This window comes from Procambarus clarkii, chromosome 9, assembly GCF_040958095.1.
Source record: "Procambarus clarkii isolate CNS0578487 chromosome 9, FALCON_Pclarkii_2.0, whole genome shotgun sequence".
Classification (NCBI taxonomy): domain Eukaryota; kingdom Metazoa; phylum Arthropoda; class Malacostraca; order Decapoda; family Cambaridae; genus Procambarus; species Procambarus clarkii.
In genome coordinates, this window is record NC_091158.1 from 32,854,825 (window position 1) to 32,882,586 (window position 27,762).

General features: G+C 38.8%; 1 protein-coding gene across 1 annotated transcript in view; it reads right to left on the reverse strand.

Moving 5' to 3' along the window:
* Positions 1 to 27,762, reverse strand: part of LOC123750795 (glutamate receptor ionotropic, delta-1-like) — a 149,478-nt gene that overhangs the window by 86,482 nt on the left and 35,234 nt on the right. The window contains exon 3 of the mRNA XM_069321434.1: positions 6,680 to 6,918. Coding sequence (XP_069177535.1) covers positions 6,680 to 6,918 — 239 coding nt within the window. The remainder of the gene's footprint in view (positions 1 to 6,679; positions 6,919 to 27,762) is intronic.

Sequence of the window (27,762 nt, forward strand, 5' to 3'; positions counted from 1 at the left end):
AAAACAATTAATTCATGAAAACTTGGCTTATTAGGCAAATCAGGCCTTGCATAGTGGGCTGAGAAGTGCGTTCTGGCTACTAGGTACGACATATATATATATATATATATATATATATATATATATATATATATATATATATATATATATATATATATATATATATATATATATATATATTTATGATCGATGTTCCCTTCGGGAATCTTAATTTTAAGATGAATAGGAAAACCAGGGATATACTGAACATCTTGTATCAGAATCTTTACTTTTAAAAACATAACGTTTCGAATACTTCTCGTATTCATCATCAGATCTAAAAGAAAAAACAAATCACAATCAAATGTCTGGTAAACAAAGAACTCATACTGAATATAATTGCCTATCAAAGAAAGGAAAATGCTTAAAAAACAAAACACTTAAGGGCACTTAAAGTGATCAATACAAATAAAACTTATTAACTGTCACATATATTAAAACTAATTTAAAATCCATTAAACTACAAGATGAAATTTATAACTACTAATACAAACCATTCCATTAAACTTACGTGAAGTGATCAGAAGTGAAACTTGATACCCAACACATAGATACTAAACAGTATAACAAATATTTATATAATGACTACAAATCTACAAAAAATGTATGTAAAATACAAACAGAATAAACGACAATTATAAAGTACTAACCAAAATCTTATAAAAAACTCAAATATTAAATAAAATTAAATACCAAAAAATGTATTATATATCCTAAATAAAAGATTATATTAATGTACAATGTTAAGACTTGAAATAAGTAAGAAAGGGCAAAGACATGGTAAACTAAACAAAATTAAACTACCAAAATAAACTAAAAATCAAATTACAGGGCCTACTGTGCACTATACAGTGTACAATTGAATAGCTGAAAGGTTGCTATTTAACAGAGGCCGCAGCTCCTTTATATATAAGGATTCCATTACTCTCAAATCTGACTGGCCATTCATACAAGTGTCCAGAATTTTAAAATCAGATTCCAGCAGAGAATGATCTAACTCATAACAATGGTTTCTAATCTCCGAAAATGCTGGTGTAGACAATGGTAATCCAGTCCTAAAAGATAATCCCCGGTGCTCAAGTATATTAATCTTAAAGTTCCGAATGGAACTCCCGACTTATCCAGCATTTCAGCTGGAACAATTATACATATATACGACATTTGAGCACAAGGGGGTAGGCACTTTATCTTTAAATTTAAAATAAGAGCCTATGGTATTTGTGTTGACAAAAATAAATCTAAAGTCTACTTGAGGATAACACTGCTGCAACAGTCTCCTCAAACGACTCCTTACAGAAAAGCTTATACTGTCATAAAATGGTAATTTAATATATTTAAGATCCCTTTCCACTGTAGTAATCCTACACGATGGGTGAAACTTCTTATTTAAGAAATTCCTTATAAAAGTATAAACCATATGCACAGGATAACCATTATTTGAAAAAAATTCACAAGAAAATTAATTTCCTGATCAGAGTTATTCCAATTAGAACATAAAACAAAGGCCCTATTCAGTAGAGTGTTAATAGCATTTTTCTTAAAAATATCAGGAACAAAGGAATTAAAATTTAAACCTAAACCAGTAAAGGTTGGTTTCCTAAATCCATTAGTGTTGAACCCATTTAGGTTATTCACTTTTACATCAAGAAACGACAATGAATTATCAACTTCACACTCTGCAGTAAACCCAATATTACTATGTTGTGCATTAAGATACTCTCTAAATTTCTAAATATGACACTGGTCCCTAAACAGCAAAAAAGTGTCATCTACATATGTCCTGTACAAGACTGGTTTAAAGGCCGAAGGACAATTATCAAGCCAATTTGTTTTGTGAAAACTCAAAAAAGCATTAGCCAGTGCAGGACCTAAAGGAGACCCCATTGCTACTCCATCAATTTGTTTATAATAAATATTATTAAACATAAAGATGGAGTCTTTAACTGCTATTTCTAACAGCCGTCTGAATATTTTACTACAAAATCCAGACACTAAGTTAGTGTCCGCAAATAATTGACTTACACAGATATCAATGGATTCCAACAGAGGAATATTAGTAAAAAGTGATTCAACATCGAAACTGGCCATTATAGTTGGGAACTCAAAATTTACAGATAAAAGTTCTTTTACAAAATCCTGAGAATTTCTCACAGTAAATTCATTATGCGTTAATGGTTCTAATAATGGAACCAGAAACTTAGCCAGTTTATAATTAAAAGTGCCAATCGCTGATAAAATAGGACGAATCGGTATACCTGTTTTATGAACTTTAGGTAACCCATATAAGATGCCAGGCTTAGAGCCAGTTGCAAGTAATTTAGTATAATCGAAAAGAGAGTCTTTCAAACTTCTTAAAACTCTATTCAGTTTATCCTCACATTTCAAAATATACGAGAATGGGTCTATATCAACCAACGTAAATTTAGAGGGGTCTATCGCTGATAAAATAGGACGAATCGGTATACCTGTTTTATGAACTTTAGGTAACCCATATAAGATGCCAGGCTTAGAGCCAGTTGCAAGTAATTTAGTATAATCGAAAAGAGAGTCTTTCAAACTTCTTAAAACTCTATTCAGTTTATCCTCACATTTCAAAATATACGAGAATGGGTCTATATCAACCAACGTAAATTTAGAGGGGTCTATCGCTGATAAAATATGACGAATCGGTATACCTGTTTTATGAACTTTAGGTAACCCATATAAGATGCCAGGCTTAGAGCCAGTTGCAAGTAATTTAGTATAATCGAAAAGAGAGTCTTTCAAACTTCTTAAAACTCTATTCAGTTTATCCTCACATTTCAAAATATACGAGAATGGGTCTATATCAACCAACGTAAATTTAGAGGGGTCTTCTAACAACCTTTCCACCTTATTAACATACTCTAACTTGTCCAAAACCACTATACCTCTACCTTTATCTGGCCTGGTAATGCAAATACTCCTATCGTTCTTTAAGCCATTAATACACTCCAATTTCCTTTTGTCAAAAGGAGGGAATGTAGATCTATATTTACCAAAGTCGTTAAAGACTTCATGTGCTAAGGAGGAAACAGTACTAATGATATTGGTCCAACTATAATTTGTACCAGTCCTTAGGGTACAAGTTTTCAATGTGTTGCATAACCTCTCAAAACCTAAAAAATGATTAACAAAGTTAGGTTTTTTACACGTCAACCCGAAGTCTAACCCCAGAGAGAGAAGTTCTTTCTCAATGGGAGACAGAACTCTCTTTGAAAAATTGAAAACCACCTTATCAGGGTCCACCGAATTAAATGAAGGTATACCCAAGTTACGCAATTTCTTCTCGTGAATAAGTCTACATTTTCAACCCTTTTTTCATTATAATTTTCATATTTACATTTTAAAGATGCAAAATCAACCCAGGAAACCAAGATGAAGTTGAACATGAAGTCTTTAACGACTTTGGTAAATATAGATCTACATTCCCTCCTTTTGACAAAAGGAAATTGGAGTGTATTAATGGCTTAAAGAACGATAGGAATATTTGCATTACCAGGCCAGATAAAGGTAGGGGTATAGTGGTTTTGGACAAGTTAGAGTATGTTAATAAGGTGGAAAGGTTGTTAGATGACCCCTCTAAATTTACGTTGGTTGATATAGACCCATTCTCGTATATTTTGAAATGTGAGGATAAACTGAATAGAGTTTTAAGAGGTTTGAAAGACTCTCTTTTCGATTATACTAAATTACTTGCAACTGGCTCTAAGCCTGGCATCTTATATGGGTTACCTAAAGTTCATAAAACAGGTATACCGATTCGTCCTATTTTATCAGCGATTGGCACTTTTAATTATAAACTGGCTAAGTTTCTGGTTCCATTATTAGAACCATTAACGCATAATGAATTTACTGTGAGAAATTCTCAGGATTTTGTAAAAGAACTTTCCTCTTTAAATTTTGAGTTCCCAACTATAATGGCCAGTTTCGATATTGAATCACTTTTTACTAATATTCCTCTGTTGGAAACCATTGATATCTGTGTAAGTCAATTATTTGCGGACACTAACTTAGTGTCTGGATTTTGTAGTAAAATATTCAGACGGCTGTTAGAAATAGCAGTTAAAGACTCCATCTTTATGTTTAATAATATTTATTATAAACAAATTGATGGAGTAGCAATGGGGTCTCCTTTAGGTCCTGCACTGGCTAATGCTTTTTTGAGTTTTCACAAAATAAATTGGCTTGATAATTGTCCTTCGGCCTTTAAACCAGTCTTGTACAGGACATATGTAGATGACACTTTTTTGTTGTTTAGGGACCAGTATCATATTTAGAAATTTAGAGAGTATCTTAATGCACAACATAGTAATATACGGTTTACTGCAGAGTGTGAAGTTGATAATTCAGTGTCGTTTCTTGATGTAAAAGTGAATAACCTCAATGGGTTCAACACTAATGTTTTTAGGAAACCAACCTTTACTGGTTTAGGTTCAAATTTTAATTCCTTTGTTCCTGATATTTTTAAGAAAAATGCTATTAACACTCTACTGAATAGGGCCTTTGTTTTATGTTCTAATTGGAATAACTTTGATCAGGAAATTAATTTTCTTGTGAAATTTTTTTCAAATAATGGTTATCCTGTGCATATGGTTTATACTTTTATAAGGAATTTCTTAAATAAGAAGTTTCACCCATCGTGTAGGAATACTACATTGGAAAGGGATCTTAAATATATTAAATTACCATTTTATGGTAGTATTAGCTTTTCTGTAAGGAGTCGTTTGAGGAGACTGTTGCAGCAGTGTTATCCTCAAGTAGACTTTAGATTTATTTTTGTCAACACAAATACCATAGGCTCTTATTTTAAATTTAAAGATAAAGTGCCTACCCCCTTGTGCTCAAATGTCGTATATATGTATAATTGTTCCAGCTGTAATGCTGGATATGTCAGGAGTTCCATTCGGAACTTTAAGATTAGGATACTTGAGCACCGGGGATTATCTTTTAGGACTGGATTACCATTGTCTAAACCAGCATTTTCGGAGATTAGAAACCATTGTTATGAGTTTGTTCATTCTCTGCTGGAATCTGATTTTAAAATTCTGGACACTTGTATGAATGGCCAGTCAGATTTGAGAGTTATGGAATCCTTATATATAAAGGAGCTGCGGCCTCTGATAAATAGCAACCTTTCAGCTGTTCAATTGTACACTGTATAGTGCACAGTAGGCCCTGTAATTTGATTTTTAGTTTATTTTGGTAGTTTAATTTTGTTTAGTTTACCAAGTCTTTGCCCTTTCTTACTTATTTCATGTCTTAACATTGTACATTAATATAATCTTTTATTTAGGATATATAATACATTTTTTGGTATTTAATTTTATTTAATATTTGAGTTTTTTATAAGATTTTGGTTAGTACTTTATAATTGTCGTTTATTCTGTTTGTATTTTACATACATTTTTTGTAGATTTGTAGTCATTATATAAATATTTGTTATACTGTTTAGTATCAATGTGTTGGGTATCAAGTTTCACTTCTGATCACTTCACGTAAGTTTAATGGAATGGTTTGTATTAGTAGTTATAAATTTCATCTTGTAGTTTAATGGATTTTAAATTAGTTTTAATATATGTGACAGTTAATAAGTTTTATTTGTATTGATCACTTTAAGTGCGCTTAAGTGTTTTGTTTTTTAAGCATTTTCCTTTCTTTGATAGGCAATTATATTCAGTATGAGTTCTTTGTTTACCAGTTATTTGATTGTGATTTGTTTTTTCTTTTAGATCTGATGATGAATACGAGAAGTATTCGATACGTTATGTTTTTTAAAGTAAAGATTCTGATACAATATATATATATATATATATATATATATATATATATATATATATATATATATATATATATATATATATATATATATATCGTACCTAGTAGCCAGAATGCACTTCTCAGCCTACTATGCAAGGCCCGGTTTGCCTAATAAGCTAAGTTTTCATGAATTAATTGTTTTTCGACTACCTAACCTAACCTAACTTTTTCGGCTACCTAACCTAACCTAACCTATAGAGATAGGTTAGGTTAGGTTAGGTAGGGTTAGGTTCGGTCATATATCTACGTTAATTTTAACTCCAAAAAAAAAACAATTGACCTCATACATAATGAAATGGGTAGCTTTATCATTTCATAAGAAAAAAATAGAGAAAATATATTAATTCAGGAAAACTTGGCTTATTAGGCAAATCGGGCCTTGCATAGTAGGCTGAGAAGTGCGTTCTGGCTACTAGGTACGACATATATATATATATAAATATATATATATATATATATATATATATATTTATATATATATTTGGATAAATATGACTGCATTGCACTCTACGTGTGTTGTGTGTGAGTAAAGCTTGAATGGTACCCAATCTACAAATATATGAACGGAAAATTCTAATGATCTCTTTAGTGTTAAACCAGTAGCTTATCTCCAAGAGCGTAGCAGAGTGTTGGATATAATTTGGGATTACATCCTTGCAAAATTAGTAACGCTACCGTTGATTGAATGGGAATAGACCTTGTCTGCTACCAAGGCGGCCAAAGTTCGAACCCTTGGAGGGGCCTTTAAAATTGCTATTGAAATATATTCACATTTTCTTATTATATGGATTCTTGAGCAGACCTTCAAAGGGTTGTATAAGCGAGAGGCTTTCCGGCAGTGGCGTGGGCTTGAGGGACAAAACGACCATCACATCAGGTGTGTATCCTTTGGTGTAGTCGATTGCCTCGAGGCGTTCGGGTGTGGGCGCTGCTATCATGCAGAAGTCGGACTCCTCGCGCTCTAGCTCTCCAATCATGCCATTAAATCTGCCGTTGATTCGCATTCCCCATTGGTATTCACTCTGTTCATGCATCACATATCTGGCAAGGTATACTAGTGTTATTATAACAGACTTTACATAAGTAAGAGACTATAACTATCATCTATGAAACTGGAATACATAAGAGGTGTTAGGAAACCATCCCAGTATATATAAGACTAATAATGCTTACATGCTACTTTCACTAAATTACTTCGTGGGCAGACTACTTCCACCGTCATAGTTTGGAAGGCCTATGTCTGCTACAGACGAATTTATTTTTTACATGAAACTCCTCTTAACTCTGGTGTCAGTACCATGGTAATACCATGGAAATGCCTCTGGTTCCATTTATTCATTTTTAATAAGTAAGTAAACAATCTATTCGTTTTCTTACGTGGGTTGATGAACTGTTGTCTAGATATCATGCCACACCCTCTCATGACTTGAGTCTCTTTTAATATTTGATTTTCCAAATAAGCATCATTCATCCAGTAACTTGTCAATGCGCTCCGCCTCTGGTGTCTATATATATATATATATATATATATATATATATATATATATATATATATATATATATATATATATATATATATATATATAAAGAGAGAGAGAGAGAGAAAGCGAGCTTGCGTCTATGTCTTGTATACTATGTTTTGGACTTAGAACTTGTTTCTAGGAGTGTTATTGTGTGTACTCACCTAGTTGTGCTTGCTAGGTTGAGCTCTGGCTCTTCAGTCCAGCCATTCAATCGTCAATTAACTGATGTACAGATTCCTAAGCCTACTGGGCTCTATTATATCTACATCTGAAATTGTGTATGGAGTCAGCCTCCACGACATCACTGCCTAATGCATTCCATCTGATAACTACTCTGACACTGAAAAAGTTTTTTTCTAGCGTCCCTGTAACTAATTTGGGTACTCAGTTTTCACATGAGTGCCCTTGTTCTCATACCCCCGTGTTAAACAATTTATTTTTATCTACATTGTCGATTCCTCTTAAAATTTTATAGGTAATGATCAAGTCTCCCTATCTCTCCTGTCTTACAGCGACGTGAGGTGCGTTTTACGCAGCCTTTATTCGTGATTCACGCTGCCTCATAGTTCTGGGACTAGCCTAGTGGCATACCTCTAACGTTTTCCAGCTCAGTCCTGTGTTTGACAAGGTACGGGCTCCATGCTGGGGCCGCATACTCCAAGATTGGTCTTACATATGTGATATACAAGGTTCTGAATGATTCCTTACACAGGTTCCTGAAGTTCTTGAAACCTACTGGGCTCTATCATATCTACATTTGAAACTGTGTTTAGAGTCAGCCTCCACCACATCACTGCCTAATGCATTCCATCTGTTAACTAATCTGACACTGAAAAAGTTCTTTCTAACGTCTCTGTGGCTCATTTTGGTACTCAGTTTTCACCTGTGTCCCATTGTTCGCTTACCCCTCATATTAAACAGTTTTTTTATATTTATGAACTTTTTCCAGCTTCGTCCACTGGTGACTCCGCGCCACTCTGAGGCCTCACCCCTCACGGTGACTCGCTGTGTCCTGTTGCTTAGGTACTCCCTTATACAGTAGAGTCCCTTCCCTTTCACTCCTGCCTGCATCTCCAGTTTGTGCACTAGTCTCTTATGTGGTACTGTGTCAAAAGCTTTCTGGCAGTCCAGAAATATGCAGTCTGCCCAGCCCTCTCTCTCTTGCCTGATTTTTGTTGCCTGGTCATAGAACTCAATTAAACTTGTTAGGCATGATTGGCCATCTTTTATCGCACAATCTTCTCCATCATCTTGCATGGAATGCAAGTTATGGACTGTAGTTCTGTGCCACCTGCCTATCACCCTTCTTGTATATTGGGACTACAATGGCCGGCTTCCAAATTTTGGCAGTTCACCTGTTACCAGTCATTTGTTTTACACCATGGAGAGTGGCAGGCACAGTGCTTCTGCTCCTTCCTTTAGAATCCATGATGTGATTCCATCTGGGTCTATAGCCTTTGTCACGTTCAATTCTAGCAGATACTTCCTCACCTCCCCACTGGTAATCACAAACTACTCTAGTGGTAATTGGTTTGATATTCCCTATCTTATCTCTGGGACTTCTCCTTGCACTGAGGTGAAAACCTCCTTGGATTTTCTTATTGAGTTCCTTGCACACTTCCTTATCGTTTGTAGTGAATCTTTCTGCCCCATCCTCAGTTTCATTACCTGTTCCATCATTGTTGTTTTCCTCCTAATGTGGCTATGTAGCTGTTTGGGTTGAGTCTTTGCCTTACTCGCTATGTCATTTTCATATTGCCTCTCTACCTCTCTTCTCACCCTGACGTATTCATTCCTGGTACTCTGGTATCTTTCTCTCCTCTCTTGTGAATGTTGTTTCTATAGTTTCTCCACGCCCTTTTACTTAGTTACTTTCCTAGCTTACAACTCTAATTAAACTATGGGTTTCTCATTTGCATTTCATTATTTTTTCTTTTGGACTGGGACGAACTTGTCTGTTGCCTAATTACACTTCCGTGTGATGTAGTCTATCATGTCTTGAATTGTCTTTCCTCTGAGCTCTGTTTCTCAAGCTATTTCAGTTAGGAATTTTCTCATCTCCTCATAGTCACCCTTCCGGAATGCCGGCCTCTTGCTCTCTGGTCCCTTCCTTGAGTACATTAACCCTTCTTCGACCAGATACTCAAACAACAGTACACACACTGTGATCACTCATATCTACGAGAGCTTCAAAACCGATTTCTCTTATGTCTGAATCGTTCAGAGTGAATACTATGTCGAGTCTTGCTGGTTCATCATTGCCTCTCATTCTCGTGGGACCCTTGACATGCTGACTTAAAAAGTTTCTAGTCGGCACCTCCAACAGTTTCGCTCTCCATGCTTCCTCACCTGAATGTGGTTCCTTGTTTTCCCAGTCTATCCTTCCATTATTAAAGTTCCACATTATGAGCAGATGGGATCGGTTTCTACAGGCAGCAGCGGCTACTCTCTCAATGATAGTGTTAACTGCCATGTTGTTTCTGTCATACTCTTGCCAGGGTCTTTTTTCATTCGGTCTTGGGTTATATATCACTGCTACTACTACTCTTGGTCCTCTCATCGTCATGGTGCCTGTGATGAAGTCTCTAAACCCTTTGCAGCCCGGAATAACCATCTCCTGAAAACTCCATTCCTTTCTCATCAGTATAGCCATTCCGCCGCTTCCCCTTCTTTCCCTCTCTTTCCTTATTACAGTTTAGTCCTGGGGAAACACCGCATTCGTTATGATTCCTGAGAGTTTTGTTTCTGTGAGTCCAGTTATATCCGGGTTTACTTCTTGTGTTCTTTCCCTAAGTACATTAGCCTTGTTGTAATCCCATCTATGTGTGAATACATGACCTTGAAGTTGACTCCTCTGTCCATTCTCAGTTTCTGTTGATTCCACTGGAGTTGGGGGCAAGGGATGCCTGGGGTGGGAGGGCCTAGGAAGGAGGACCTGGGGAGGTCTGGGGTGAGAGGGGGCTGTGTGGGTCTGGAACAGAGGGGCTAGGGGGTTCTGACGTGGTGCAGCTGAGGGGGGTCTGGAGTTTGGGGGTTAATTGGGGCATAGGATGGGGGAGTTGGAGGGGCATGTGGAGGGAGGTCACGGGTTGGGGAATGCAGGGGTGACTGGGATGGGTTGGCAGGGAAGTCAGGGGTTTAGGATGGGAGGGGAGCCTGGGGAGGGAGGGGGTGGGGTAGGAAGGAGAGCTCGGGGTGGGGGAACGAGGAAGGGTATGGGCTGGAGAAACATGGAAGGCCATGGGGTGCAGGAACAGTGAGGACCTGGGGTAGGGGTTGGGGGAGGACAGGGGCATGGGGGAGTCTGGGGTCAGGGAACATGGGGGGGCATGGTCTGAAGAGGGACTTTACTGTCTGGGGAGGTGCAGGTGATTGGTGGGGGGATGGCTGAGGGGTTAGTTGGTGGCAAGCTTCTGTTACAATCATCCCTGGGGATGCTGGCCTGCTGGTGGGGGGATTTTCACTCCCCTCTGAGGTTCCTGGAGATACTGAGCTGAGTCCTGTGGCTCCCATATCCCCACCCCCTTTCTCTGAGTCTCCTCCTTGCTTCTGCAGCCTTCCTTCTATCCTCCCACAAGTCTGCTCTTCCTGGATAGGATTTTCTCCTTTGTTGCCTCGTTCGTGAGCACAACCTTTATCAATCGTTTCCTTTCCTTCTTGTAGAAGCCCAGCCTGAAAACCTTCTCTATGTTGTCATTTGCCTCCTCCACATCCATTCCCTCCAAGATCTGTCATAGTTGCTCGGTCCCTCCTTGTCCACTTCTCCCGATTGGATTCCTCTGGTTCCTGTACTCCTACAGCTATAACTGTTCTTTTCCTTTCCAGCATTTATTCAATGCATTTTGCAGCTTCCGGTAAAGTAGCTGCTTTCATAGCCGCTGCCTCTAAGGCGGCCCTAGCACTTGGGCTGTTCTGCAGTATTTTTGCAAAAGAGAATCCCCCTGGATGGAGTCTTCCATCAGCTTCGTCCCCTGTTTCCAGGAGGTTGCATACCCTGTGCTGGTTTGAATTCTGATTTTCCCTGAGTCTCTTTACCCCCTCTTTGGCTTCCCCCAACTCACTCCATTGGCTCTGTATTAATGCTCGCATTTCCTGCAAGTCTCTGCCAAATACCTCTTTCATTTCCTGCAGGTCTCTGCTGAATCCCATTTTCAGTTCTTGCAGGCCCATGTTGAATCCCATTTGCATTGCCTTCAGGTCTCTGCCGAATCCTTCTAATGTTTGGTTGAGCCATTCAAAGGTATCCACCATTCACCCCCGACCCTGTGTGTGGTGATGTCCCTCCATTTTCCCTGGCTGAAGGAAAAATGTCCTGGCTTTTCCTCATGCGTGTGTGTGTGTTTGTTGTGTGTGTGTGTGTGTGTGTTTGTGCGTGTGCGTGCGTTTGCGTTCGTGCGTGTGTGTGTACTCACCTAATTGTGCTTGCGGGGGTTGAGCTTTGGCTCTTTGGTCCCGCCTCTCAACTGTCAATCAACTGGTGTACAGGTTCCTGAGCCTAATGGGCTCTATCATATCTACATTTAAAACTGTGTATGGAGTCAGCCTCCACCACATCACTGCCTAAAGCATTCCATCCGTTAACTACTCTGACACTGTAAAAGTTCCTTCTTACGTCCCTGTGGCTCATATGGGCACTCAGTTTACACCTGTGTCCCCTTGTTCGCGTCCCGCCAGTGTTGAATAGTTTTTCCTTGTTTACCCGGTCGATTCCCCTGAGAATTTTGTTGGTTGTGATCATGTCCTCCCCTTACTCTTTTGTCTTCCAGTGTCGTAAGGTGCATTTCCCGCAGCCTTTCCTCATAACTCATACCTCTTAGTTCTGGGACTAGTCTAGTAGCATACCTTTGGACTTTTTCCAGCTTCGTCTTGTGCTTGACAAGGTACGGGTTCCATGCTGGGGCCGCATACTCCAGGATTGGTCTTACATATGTGGTGTACAAGATTCTGAATGATTCCTTACACAGGTTCCTGAACGCTGTTCTGATGTTAGCCAGCCTCGCATATGCCGCAGACGTTATTCTTTTTATGTGGGCTTCAGGAGACAGGTTTGGTGTAATGTCAACTCCAAGATGATATCACACGATATGATATGATGATATGATATTTACTGTTAGGTGTGTGTGTGTGTGTGTGTGTGTGTGTGTGTGTGTGTGTGTGTGTATGTGTGTGTGTGTGTGTGTGTGTGTGTGTCTGTATACTCACCTAGTTGTATTCACCTAGTTGTGCTTGCGGGGATTGAGCACTGGCTCTTTGGTCCCGCCTCTCAACTGTCAATCAACAGGTGTACAGGTTCCTGAGCCTATTGGGTTCTATCATATCTACACTTGAAACATGGAGTCAGCCTCCACCACATCACTTCCTAATGCATTCCATTTGTCAACCACTCTGACACTAAAAAAGTTCTTTCTAATATCTCTGTGGCTCATTTGGGCACTCAGTTTCCACCTGTGTCCCCTAGTGCGTGTGCCCCTTGTGTTAAACAGCCTGTCTTTATCAACCCTGTCGATTCCCTTGAGGATCTTGAATGTGGTGATCATGTCCCCCCTAACTCTTCTGTCTTCCAACGAAGTGAGGTTTAATTCCCGTAGTCTCTCCTCGTAGCTCATACCTCTCAGCTCGGGTACTAGTCAGGTGCCAAACCTTTGAACCTTTTTCCATTTTAGTCTTATGCTTGACTAGATATGGACTCCATGCTGGTGCCGCATACTCCAGGATTGGTCTGACATATGTGGTATATAATGTTCTGAAAGATTCCTTACACAAGTTTCTAAAGGCCGTTCTGATGTTAGCCAACTTGGCATATGCTGCTGCTGTTATCCTCTTGATATGAGCTTCAGGGGACAGGTCTGGCGTGATATCAACCCCCAGGTCTTTCTCTCTCTCTGACTCTTGAAGTATTTCATCTCCCAAGTGATACTTTATATCTGGTCTCCTGCTTCCTACCCCTATCTTCATTACATTACATTTGCTTGGATTAAACTCTAACAGCCATTTGTTCGACCATTCCTGAAGCTTGTCTAGGTCTTCTTGAAGCCTCAAGCTGTCCTCCTCTGTCTTAATCCTTCTCATAATTTTGGCGTCGTCAGCAAACATTGAGAGGAATGAGTCTATACCCTCTGGGAGATCGTTTACGTATATCAGAAACAGGATAGGTCCAAGTACAGAGCCCTGTGGGACTCCACTGGTGACTTCACGCCAGTCTGAGGTCTCACCCCTCACTGTAGCTCTCTGCTTCCTATTGTTTAGGTACTCCCTTATCCACTGGAGCGCCCTACCAGTTACTCCTGCCTGTTTCCCCAGCTTATGCATCAACCTTTTATAGGGTACTGTGTCAAAGGCTTTCCGACAGTCCAAAAAAATGCAGCCCGCCCACCCTTCTCTTTCTTGTTTAATCTTTGTCACCTGATCGTAGAATTCTATCAAGCCTGTAAGGCAAGATTTACCCTCCCTGAACTCCCTCCCTCCCTGTGTGTGTGTGTGTGTGTGTGTGTGTGTGTGTGTGTGTGTGTGTGTGTGTGTGTGTGTGTGTGTGTGTGTGTGTACTCACCTAGTTGTTCTTGCGGGGGTTGAGCTTTAGCTCTTTGGTCCCGCCTCTCAACCGTCAATCAACAGATGTACAGGTTCCTGAGCCTATTGGGCTCTATCATATCTACACTTGAAACTGTGTATGGAGTCAGCCTCCACCACATCACTTCCTAATGCATTCCATTTGTCAACCACTCTGACACTAAAAGTTTTTTCTAATATCTCTGTGGCTCATTTGGGCACTCAGTTTCCACCTGTGTCCCCTAGTGCGTGTGCCCCTTGTGTTAAATAGACTGTCTTTATCTACCCTATCAATTCCCTTGAGAATCTTGAATTTGGTGATCATGTCCCCCCTAACTCTTTTGTCTTCCAGCGAAGTGAGGTTTTATTCCCGTAGTCTCTCCTCGTAGCTCATACCTCTCAGCTCGGGTACTAGTCTGGTGGCAAACCTTTGAACGTTTTCCAGTTTGGTCTTATCCTTGACTAGATATTGATCTCCATGCTGGGGCTGCATACTCAAGGATTGGCCTAACATATGTGGTATACAAAGTTCTGAATGATTCCTTACACAAGTTTCTGAATGCCGTTCTTATGTTGGCTAGCCTGGCATATGCCGCTGATGTTATCCTCTTGATATGGGCTGCAGGAGACAGGTCTGGCATGATATCAACCCCCAAGTCTTTTTCTTTCTCGGACTCTTGAAGTATTTTATCTTCTAGATGGTACCTTGTATCTGGCCTCCTGCTCCCTAAACCTATCTTCATTACATTACATTTGCTTGGGTTAAACTCTAACAACCATTTGTTTGAACATTCATTAAGCTTGTCTAGGTCTTCTTGAAGCCTCAAGCAGTCCTCCTCTGTCTTAATCCTTCTCATAATTTTGGCATCGTCCGCAACATTGAGAAAAATGAATCTATGAGAGAATGAATCTCCGGGAGATCATTTACATATATCAGAAACACGATAGGACCGAGTACAGAGCGCTGTGGGACTCCACTGGTTGACTTCACGCCAATCTGAGGTCTCACCCCTCACCGTAACTCTCTGCTTCCTATTGCTCAGGTACTCCCTTATCCACTGGAGCACCTTACCAGCTACACCTGCCTGTCTCTCCAGCTTATGTACCAGCCTCTTATCCGGTACTGTGTCAAAGGCTTTCCGACAATCCAAGAAAATGCAGTTCGCCCAGCCCTCTCTTTCTTGCTTAATCTTTGTCACCTGGTCGTAGAATTGAATTAAGCCAGTCAGGCAAGATTTACCCTCCCTGAATCCATGTTGGCGATTTGTCACGAAGTCCCTTCTCTCCAGATGTGTTACCAGGTTTTTTCTCACGATCTTCTCCATCACCTTGCATGGTATACAAGTCAAGAACACTGGCCTGTAGTTCAGTGCCTCTTGCCTGTCACCCTTTTTGTATATTGGGACCACATTCGCCGTCTTCCATATTCCTGGTAGGTCTCCCGTCTCCAGTGACTTACTATACACTATGGAGTGTGTGTGTGTGTGCGTGCGCGCATGTGGGTGTGTGCATGTGGGTACGTGTGCGTGTCACGAGGGCCCCGTAAGTGTCAACCTCTACCCGGAATGAGCCACTTTGAGATTTTAAATATATATGGTATACAGACAAGAATTTGATAATATTTTTACCACACTCTGTACACCAGAATAGTTGACAAGACAAGAGGCGGTACCCACCAGCTAGAGCCGGTCCGCTCACACAACTAGATGGATAAGAGAAATGTCCGGATGACGAGGTAATCCGTCGTCGCTTCCTGCGTGGTTCGTCACTAAATGTCAGTAGATTGTTGATAGCGGTTCTTCTCTAACACAAGCTCAGGAGTCAGTCACTGTATCGTTATGTCTGTTGTGTTACATTTCACTAATTAACTGTACCACTTTTCACCAAAAAATTGCCAGGTACCAATATGTAAACAGAGCCTTGTGGCCCTCGCTCCCACGTGGCCTGTTTGTCACTGTTTTTCACTGTTTAACCCAAGGTTTTAGTGATATCACTGTATTTTCTTTTTACTATTGCGGTTATACACTTTGCGACTACTTAGATCTGTCATCCTTCACTGTAGCCTTTAATAAACCCGAGAATATTGACGATTATCGGGGGAGCGCGACCCTCCCACACCCTCCCACGACGGCAAGTCAACTCCAACTCTGGAGTGTCTGTGTGTGTGCCTGTACAGGTAAATATAGTGCCTCGCATGTGCAGGTAAACATAGTGCACAGCATGCGCAGGTAAACCTATTGCCTCGCATGTGCAGGTAAACCTAATGCCTCGCATGTGCAGGTAAACCTAATGCCTCGCATGTGCAGGTAAACCTAGTGCCTCGCATGTGCAGGTAAACCTAGTGCCTCGAATGTGCAGGTAAACCTAGTGCACATCGTGTGCAAGTAAACCTAGTGCCTCACATGTGCAGACAAACCTAGTGCCTCGCATGTGCAAGTAAACCTAGTGCCTCGCATGTGCAGGTAAACCTAGTGCCTCGCATATGCAGGTAAACCTAGTGCCTCGCATGTGCAGGTAAACCTATTGCCTCGCATGTGCAGGTAAACCTAGTGCCTCGCATGTGCAAGTAAACCTAGTGCATAGCATGTGCCGGTAAACCTATTGCCTAGCATGTGCAGGTAAACCTAGCGCATAGCATGTGCAGGTAAACCTAGTGAATAGCATGTGCAAGTAAACCTAGTGCATATCATGTGCACCTAGTCCATGTCATGTGCAAGTAAACCTAGTGCCAAGCTTGTGCAGGTAAACCTAGTGCCAAGCATGTGCAGGTAAACCTAGTGCCTAGCATGTGCAGGTAAACCTAGTGCCTCGCATGTGCAGGTAAACCTAGTGCATAGCATGTGCAGGTAAACCTAGTGCATAGTAGTAGGGATGACCCCATAGAGACGAAATTTGTTTTGGGGAGAAATTCGTGTTTATGGTACAGGGTTTTTCAGGCGAATTTGGGCAGTCACAGATTTGGAATTAAGAATTTCTTATGAGGAAGTAATTTCTGAGATTTTAGAAGTTTGTTAAAAGTTCTTATGATGAAAATAAGTTCATACAAGTTTGTTAAGAGTTCTTATGGGAGAAATTCCAATTTTTCAGAGATCATACCAAGAATAAACAGATTTTTAGGCTGTAAAAATTTAAGTAGGATTCTTACATAGAAACTAGTATATGACTATATAACTGAATCATTACCCTGCCATCCCCCACCCCCTGCCTTCCCCCTCCCCCTGCATCTCCTACTCATACCTCCCCCCCCCTTACCTCGCAACCTCCCGCGTCACCTGTGTTTACTTTACACCGCCAGCCAGACGCCCTGGGTCAAGTCACCTCCGTAATCTTATCTTATCTTCTCTATAATATCTGGACCATCCTTCTCCTTCATATTGTTCATTCATAGTTCCTTTTCATTAAACTAGTCAGTTTTACACAAATAAACAAAGTCAGTAAGCAAGTTCTAGCTCACGTTCCCCGCCTTAGTTTCCTGTCGTATAATGAATACTAACAGTCCAACCCCCTAAAATTTTTAACAGTCATTTTCAAACGTAGTTCAATACAATAATTTAGTTACCGAGCTCCAGCTCTTGTCCTCCACCTTAGTTCCCTCGCACATCTTCGTTATTAACCCATTATTTCTTGAAATTTAAACCCGTCATACTTCTAACTGAGTAAGTAAAGATAACACATTTACCAAAACTCTAGCTCTTGTCCTCCGCCAAGCTCTCTCTCATATCTTCGTTATTACCTAATCAATTTTCCTGAAATTTCAACCCCCGTGTAATTCAGATGCAGTAAATAAGATCAAGTCAGTTACTGAGCTCCGGCTCTTATCCTCCACCTTAGTTCCCTCGCATATCTTCGTTACTAACCCATTATTTTTCATGAAATTTAAACCCGCCATACTTCTAACTGAGTAAGTAAAGATAACATATTTACCAAACTCTAGCTCTTGTCCTCCGCCTTAGCTCTCTCTCGTATCTTCGTTAATACCTAATCATATTCCCTGAAATTTTAACCCTCTGTATTTCAGACACGGTAAATAAGATCAAGTCCGTTACTGAGCTCCAGTTCTTGTCCCCCCCCCCCCTTAGTTTTTTTGTACAAGTTCTTTAGTAACAGCCCATTTTCCCCCCGAAATTTAAAGCAGACATACTTAAAACGTAGTAATTCAAATCTAACAGTTATCGAGCTCCAGCTCTCGTCCCCCACCTTAGTTCATTTGTACAAGTTCGTTAGTAACAGACCAATTTTCCTGAAATTTTTACCATAGTTGTTTCAGACATAGTAAATAAGATCGGGACAGTTACCGAACTCTAGCTTTTGTCCTCTGTCCAAGTTCACTCTTGTAAATTCACTACTATCAGTCCAAATCCCCCGGTGATTTAAACACCCAACTACATTTTCAGACATAGTAAATAAAAGGCAGTTCAGTTACCGAGTTTTCAACTCTTGTTCTTCACTTAGTTCATTTGTACAAGTTCTTTATTATCCAACTAAATCACCTGAGATTTAAGATCACCTTATTTCTAACGTAGTAAAATTAATCAGGGCATTAGCCAAGCTCCATTTCCTCAGCCTTAGATCATCAAACATAAATATATTCGATCAAGTCCATCTCCAGCCTAGCTCTTACCAGAGTAATCTTCTAACCCCCAACCTGCGTAATTATCTTTCACCCCCTCCCATATTCCTCCATCTCATCCAAGTCTCATAAATTTAAATGTAACTGTTAATTTGCTTTCTTTCCACGTTCATAGTATATTCTCTGTAAGTTCAGATCGGTATTTAGTCTTCCATATTCTCTAGTTCTTTCCATTTTATACAAGACTTAAACAACTATTACCGTGTCCCCTATCATATTTTAACACGACTCATATGTAAATATACCCAACTCCTTCCATCCATTACATGTCCCAGCATGTTCACCGCCCAACTCACTACTCTTGATACTTTACATGTTGTAGTATGTTTTCTGCGCATCTTGGTACCAACCCTTACAATCTCTCTCAATCCTTTACATGTCTCAGCATGTTCGCCGCGCATCTCACTACGCTTTCTACTTTACATGTTCTTGCAAGTATTCCTCACATCGCAGTACCGACGCTTACAATCTTTCTCAATCCTTTACACGTTCGCACATGTTCTCAGCCTAACGTTTTCAATGTTCCTCCATTCCTCCACTACATGTTCTTACCCGTTCATTACAGTCCCTTACATGTTCTCTGTATAACTTTTATACTCAGTATTCATGTTCACTGTATTCATTATTTTTCCTCACATTTTTTCTATGTTCTTTACCATGTTCCCCGTATGTTCACTGTGTTCATTCCCTTACTTAGTCTCAATTTTTATGTTCTTTGTTTCTTTAAACCAATTGTTTCTTCCATTCACTAACTAGTTCTTTGTCAAATATTATCATCAGCAATACAGTTCCCCCAACAAATTTAGTCACCCAGTTTTATTTGCATAACTATGTCAAAGTAATTCTCGTAATCAACTTAATATTTCTTACCATCACTGTTCTTAACTAAAACAACCTTTCTCTTAGCTAAAAATTGTCAAAGGAAACTTTCCAACGCTGTTCATAACTAACTTTATCCATCGTACTTTAACCTACGGCACCTGAAATGGAAGCACCTGGCTAATACAGTAATATCAGAAAGAATACCAGGAAGTAGCCTAAATGAACAGGCACATGCAAATGACCTTCTACGGATGTGCGACAGGTTTGCCTTAAACCAGCAAATAGTAGAACCAACTAGGAAGGAGAACACGCTGGACCTCATTTTCACTAATAATGATGAATTGATCAGGAACATAATGATTACAAATACCTGTTACTCAGATCACAACTTAATTGAAGTTATGACAACCATGGGGAGTAGACCTTCAAAACCAGTCCAGATTCACGGTGGAGGAGATTTCAGCAAATTCAACTTCAATAATAAACAGATAAACTGGGAGCAAATAAACCAGGACTTCACAGAAATAAACTGGGAAGAACAGCTAGAAAATGCAAACCTGAACCAGTGCCTGGAAAAAATAAGCTCAGTAGCACTAGAAATATGTTCAAACCGCATACCTCTAAGAAAAAAGAGGAAGAGATGCAGATTGGAACGGGAACGCCGTTCCCTATATAGGCGAAGAAAACGAATCGCGGAACAACTTGAGAGTCGCACCCTATCTCAAGAACGGCGAAGAAGGTTAGGTAGAGAAATAGAAACAATTGAACGGAAGCTACAAGAATCATACAAAACCCAGGAGAGGCAAAGAGAGCAAAAGGCCATCAGTGAAATAGAAAGAAATCCGAAATATTTTTTCTCCTATGCAAAATCAAGATCAAAAACCACATCTAGTATCGGGCCCCTGCGAACTTTCACCGATGACAACAAAGAAATGAGCGAGCTACTGAGGACGCAGTACGACTCTGTTTTCAGCGAGCCATTAAACACACTAAAGATTGATAACCCAAATGAATTTTTCATGGATACGATACCAACATCAAATCATATATCAGACGTCACCCTATCCCCACTGGATTTTGAAGAAGCCATAAACAGTATGCCTATGCACTCTGCACCAGGCCCGGATTCTTGGAACTCCATATTCATAAAGAACTGTAAAAAACCACTATCGCAGGCCCTCCACATTCTGTGGAGACAAAGCCTAGATACTGGCGTTATTCCTGATATACTAAAAACAGCAGAGATAGCACCACTTCATAAAGGAGGAAATAAGGCATTGGCAAAAAATTACAGACCGATAGCGCTAACATCGCACATCATAAAAATTTTTGAGAGAGTGCTAAGAAGTAAAATCACAAAATACATGGAATCACAGCAACTCCATTACCCCGGACAACATGGTTTCAGAACAGGGCGCTCTTGCCTGTCGCAGTTGCTGGACCACTATGATATGGCATTAGATGCTATGGAAGACAAACATAACGCGGATGTAATTTACACAGATTTCGCAAAAGCTTTTGATAAATGTGACCATGGTGTTATTGCACATAAAATGCGTTCAAAAGGAATTACCGGAAAAATAGGCAGATGAATCAACAATTTCCTGACCAACAGAACCCAATGTGTAATAGTCAACAAAATAAAATCCAGCCCATCAACCGTGAAGAGCTCAGTCCCCCAGGGTACTGTGCTTGCTCCAGTACTTTTTCTCATCATCATTTCGGACATAGACAAGAACACAACCTATAGCACTGTATCATCCTTTGCAGATAACACTAGGATCTTCATGAGAGTAGGCAACATAGAGGACACGGCGAACCTCCAGTCAGATGTAGATCAGGTCTTTCTATGGGCTACAGAAAATAATATGGTGTTTAAGGAAGATAAGTTCCAGCTCATGCGCTATGGAAAAAATGAAAATATAAAAACGGAAACCACGTACAAAACTCAGGCAAATCATAACATAGAACGAAAAGGCAATGTAAAGGATCTGGGTGTACTCATGTCGGAAGACCTTACCTTTAAAGAACACAATAAAGTAGCCGTCACAACTGCAAGAAAAATGACAGGTTGGATAACAAGAACTTTTCACACTAGAGATGCTATACCGATGATGATACTTTTCAAAACGCTTGTGCTCTCTAGAGTGGAGTACTGCTGCACAATGACAGCACCTTTCAAAGCTGGAGAAATTACTGAACTGGAGAGCGTGCAGAGATCCTTTACTGCTAGAATCCACTCAGTAAAACATCTAAACTATTGGGACCGACTAAAGAGCCTAAAACTGTACTCCCTTGAGCGCAGGCAGGAGAGGTACATAATAATTTACACGTGGAAAATATTAGAGGGGCTGGTCCCAAACCTGCACACAGAAATAACATCACATGAGACCAGAAGACATGGCAGGATGTGCAGAATACCCCCCGTTGAAAAACAGAGGTGCAACTAGTACTCTGAGAGAGAACTCTATCAACATCAGAGGTCCGAGACTGTTCAACACGCTTCCACTACACATAAGGGGCATAACTGGCCGACCCCTCACAGTGTTCAAGAGAGAACTGGATAAGCACCTCCAAAGGATAACTGATCAACCAGGCTGTGACTCGTACGTCAGGCTGCGAGCAGCCGCGTCCAACAGCCTGGTTGATCAGTCCGGCAACCAGGAGGCCTGGTCGACGACCAGGGCCGCGGGGACGCTAAGCCCCGGAAGCACCTCAAGGTAACCTCAAGGTAAGGTATCGTCAATCAACTAAAAAATATTAACTTTCATCATTTCTTTACTAAACTTATTCCCCTGTTTAAAGAAAATAGCCGTGTTCATTATGTTTCATTGTCATTTCTTATCTAAACATTATCCATCAATCAACTGAAAAAGCCATGTTCATCATGATTTGTCTTTTTGTTTAACTAAAAGTATTCATCAGTCAACTAAAAATAGTCACTTTCATCATGTTTCCCTGTCATTTCTTAACTGAAATATCACTTCTCTCAACTGAAAATTGTCACGTGTAGCCTCTTTTCCAACACTGTTCTTAACTAAAGTAACCTTTCACTTCGCTAAAAATAGTCAAGGAAACTTCTTTCAGCACTTTCGTAACTAAACTTATAATGTCGTCAAGTAAGAAAAAATAGCCAAAGATATATATCATCGCTGTTCTTAACCGACATTTATACTTTGTAGAGCACTAAAATAGTCACTGTCATCATATTTTTCATGTCGTTCCTCAACTAAAAATAGTCAAATGTAACTTCTTTCAGCACTTTCGTAAGTAACAGTATACTTCGTGGAATGAGAAAAATAGTCAAAGTCACTCTTCGAGACATCAAGGACACTCTTCGAGATATCAAAGACACTCTCAAACACTCCAAAAATTTACTCGCATCCTCAAAGTTATTCTCAGAGTCATCAAAAAGTTAATCTCAGTCATCAAATGTTATTCTCTAAGTAACCTTTCGTTCATCGGAGAAACTTTCTAAGACATCTTCGTTCATTAAAGTTATTCTCAGAGGCATCTAAAGTTATTATCTAAGGCATAAAAGTTATTCTCAGAGCTATCAAAATTATTCTCGAAGTCGTCAAAAAGTTATTTTCACGTACTCAAAGGTTAATCTCGGTCATCAAAGTGGTTCTGTAAGATATCTTCGAGACATCAAAGTTACTCTTCAATACATCAAAGACGCAATCAAAATACTATTCATGTTTTCAGAAGTCATTCTCAAAGTCATCAACGATTTTCTCAGAGTCACCAAAGGTATTCCAACAGACATTAAAAATTAATCTCAGTCATCAAACTTGTTCTCAAAGTCATCAAAGTTAATCTCAGAGTCATCAAAGTTATTCCAAGAGACGTTAAAAATTAATCACAGTCATCAAACTTGTTCTCAAAGTCATCAAAGTTAATCTTAGAGTCATCAAAGGTATTCTCAGAGTCGCCTACATTCATCAGAGAAACTTTCTAAACATCTTCGATCATCAAAGTTATTCCAATAGACATCAAAAGTTAATCTAAGACACCTTCTTTCATCAAAGTTATTTTCAGAGACATCTAAAGTTATTATGTAAGACATAAAAGTTATTCTCAGAGACATCAAATGTTATTCTCGAAGTCATCAAAGATATTCTGACAGTCATCAAAGGTAATCTATAACTCACTTTCGTTCAACAAAGTAATTCTCTAAGTCATCAAAGTTATTCTCTAAGACAACAAAGTCATTCTCAGAGTCATCAAAAGTTATTCTCAGAGTCACCTTTGTTATTCAAAGAAGCCTTCTGAGACATCCTCGTTCAACAAACCTGTCCTCAGAGCCATCAAAAAGGCAAATACAGTCATCAAAGTTATTCTCTAAGTAACTTTTCGTTCATCAGAGAAGCTTTCTAAGACATCTTTGTTCATCAAAGTTGTTCTCTAAAACATCAATGTTGTTCTCTAAGACATCAAAGATGTTCTCTAAATCATAAAAGTTATTCCCCAAGCTATCAAAGTTTTTCTTCGTTCATCAAAGTTGTTCTCAGAGTCATCAAAAGTGATCTCTAACTCACCTTCGTTCATCAAAAGTTGTTCTCTAAGACAACTTCGTTCATCAAAGAAACTCTCCTTCTTCCATCAAGTTATTCTTTAAGACATCTTCAGTCATAAAATTTCTCTTCAAAATGTAACTATTTCAGCTTTTCATACCAAACCTGCACTTCTGTTAAAATATATTTTCTTAGTCACTTTACCTTAAAACTGTTCTCTGAACTATACTGCTTAAACCTACGTAACCTATCCTCTCCACCCAATGTTACTTAGTTAACATAACGTTCCTAAACCTAACCTAATTTTACCTATCCTAACTTAACTTACCTTACCCTACTTAACTTAAATAACCTAACCTATCCTAAGTTAACTTACCTAACTTAACCTGCTTAACCTAACTTACCTAACCTAACTTGCCCAACCTAACTGTGGGAACCGACCTGTGAGATTTATATTTATTTAATTTATATGAATTTATATTTACGTTAATTTATATACTTCGATAGCAATTTGTATAATGATAAGTGGACTGTATTTCTGCAATAATCTCTTAATCTCACAAATCGATCCTCTACACATTAGGGGGGGTTTATATTTATATATATGCAGCCAATCAAACTACAGTAACTACATACATTGAAAAGGTTCCTTATCTTATAGTACAGCAGGTTAGTCCACCAGGTATAACTAGGGTGTAGACACCAAATTATCCTCTTTGAGGTAGCTTCCTCACCCAGTAACTGGTGCACAAAGTCTTCCATCCTCGTCTTGACCTGTCAAAAGTGCGCTAGCTGTGAAGCCAGATACCTATATATGACAAGTATATCAGAGAAAACAGTACATTACATGGAACATTAAAGACCTGGCTTAATTACCTTTAGTATGAGGCGATTTCGCGTTCTAACCGGGTCACCCTATATCCTGACATTAATGGCCATAAATGAATGATAAACGGGTTTCGGATAGACTTAACTTGAATTGTAGACATCGTGTTGGAGATGGTACCTTTGGTTTCCATAACACTACGTCCAAGTAAATTAACAGGAGCCGAATTTGCTCCCGTGTGAGCCTCTGGTCTCAATATAAACAATGGCTGTTTAACACTCCATCCTATTGACGTTACTGGCCGACATTGTCCAGAATGATAGGAGCCGAATTTGCTCCACACGTCTCGGAGGTGACACAACAATGGCTGCCCTCCTTCCTCACTCACTGACGCCTGGCCTACTTTGTCCAGATTTCAGAAAGTGATAGAAGGGTCACATTTACTCTACTTTAATATTGATAATTAAGTTAATTTATATAAGATGTTTTTATGATGGTAAAGTCCAAAGACTAATGTATTTAAGAATAATTCCCAGCAGAACAGCTGGTGAATTATAATAGTATGTGGTGAAGATATCCCGTTTTCTATAGACGGTAATTCCACTACAAGTTACGTTTTCTATGGGTAACTTGTTGGTAATACAGTTATTATCTGTATGATTATTAAATGGTGTCGGATTTTCCGACACTAACCTAACTCTGCCTAAAATATCCTAACCTTACCTAACTCAGCCTAATTTACCTAACCTAACATACCTATCCTAACTTAACTTGCATAACCTAACTTAACTTACCTAACCTAACCTAACTTACCTAACCTATCCTAACTTGCCTAACCTAACCTAACTTACCTAACTTAACCTAACTTAACCTGCTTAACCTAACTTACCTTACCTTACCTAACTTACCTAACTTATTCTAACTTAACCTGCTTAACCTAACTTACCTTACCTAACTTAACCTGCTTAACCTAACTTACATAGCTTATCTTACCTATCCTAAGCTAACCTAACTTGCTTTACCTAACTTAAGGGACCTATGGTATGGTATGGTTTGGTATGAAAATATATATATATTTAGGTTCCAATTTGCCCCAAAAATGCAATAAATGAAAACTCGTTCGATTTCAATCAAACTTTTTTGACAAGTTCTATATGAAAAGTGTTTCATCTGGTCTAAGTGTCAGCATCGTAGCATAAATAGGAAGGGAGAAAAAAAATATTGAAGTAGTTGTGAAAATTATGCAAAAATGGTCAAAATAGATTATCAATCAAAAGTGTCAACTGAAATCATAACTATGACTCTTTGCTATCACAATAGCATATATTAAACAAATATTATAATTAGTTTAATTGAAAAAAAAAATTTAAGAAAAAAAAAGGATTTTTTTATTTTTTTTTTAAATATTTTTTTTTTATTTTTTTTTTTTTGGGCGATTTGCATCAAACTTACACACCTGACTGTACGTAAGCCTATCTGTAAGGATGCCAATTTTGGAGAAAATTGGTTGATGTCAACCTCAGCCACAGATTTTAGAACCTTAGACTTTATTAATTTCTGTTTTTTTTTTTTCAATTGACACAAACGTTTACAAAACTGATTCCTTTTTTATTCAATTTACATGAAACTTACACAGTATATGTGGAGGGCATGTCTCTACATTGTGAGGCTTTCATTTTTCTCTAAGTTCATTTATTGATTTTATAACAGCAATAAACATGCCATATTTGCCAAAAAAAATTGGGGAACTTTGAACATTTGTATTAGGAAAACTAAAGATGTTTTGGAAATTCAAAAGCCCCCAATTCTTTATTATATGCTAATGAGTCAGAAAAGTGTCACAGAATAATTATATCTGAAACGTGTGTTCTGAAGTGTGGACTTGAAAATGTGTAAAAAACGTTGAAAAAAAAAAATCCCTTTCTATTTACGCTGCAGTACTGAAACTTGGGACAATTTAAGCACTTTTCATATACAACTAGAAAATTAATATTGGGTGACATTGAACAACTTTCACTATAATAACCAGACGCCCCCTTAACCTTACATTCCCAAACTGATGTCTCCTAACTTATCTAGTCCAACAAGACATGACCTAACTTACATAATTATTCCTGCTTGTCTTTTGTGTTTCGTCAATCATTGTCTCGTATTCATTTGTTCATTTCAATAGTTAACTTCTCAAATGGTCATTTATGCATTTCAAGTGCTATTTGGTAAAGATTGGATATTTAAGCATTTCAAAGGATTTTTGTTATATATGGGCATTTACTCATTTCAAGGGTTAATTTCTCAAATGGACATTTTTGCATTTCAAGTGTTATTTGTTTAAGATTGGGTGTGTATCCATATCAAAGGATTTTTGTTATATATGGGAATTTATTTGTTTCAAGGGATAATTTCTCAAATGATCATTTTTTGCAGATCAAGGGTTATTTGTTAAAATTCATCAAGTTGCTCATAAGTTATATTTATTATGTTTGTTATAATTGTTCCTGTTCCTATTGTTAGGTTTACCCCATTACCTATCCTCTTGTAATCTTAGTGTATTCATTATGTTGGTTATCATTTGTTCTTATTTCCCAACCCTTTAACCTAACCTTTCAGATGTAGTTTATTGTGTTTTGACGTATTTGTTGAATATATTACCCTTATCCTAACCTTTCAGATGTAGTTTTGTTTCTTCTTTTTGTATAATTTACCCAAACCCACCATCCCACTTGAAGACCCATATGGAAGACTAAATACCGATCTGAACTTACAGAGAATATACTATGAATGTGGAAAGAAAGCAAATTAACAGTTACATTTAAATTTATGAGACTTGGATGAGATGGAGGAATATGGGAGGAGGTGAAAGATAATTACGCAGGTTGGGGTTAGACGATTACTCTGGTAAGAGCTAGGCTGGAGATGGACTTGATCGAATATATTTATGTTTGATGATCTAAGGCTGAGGAAATGGAGCTTGGCTAATGCCCTGATTAATTTTACTACGTTAGAAATAAGGTGATCTTAAAT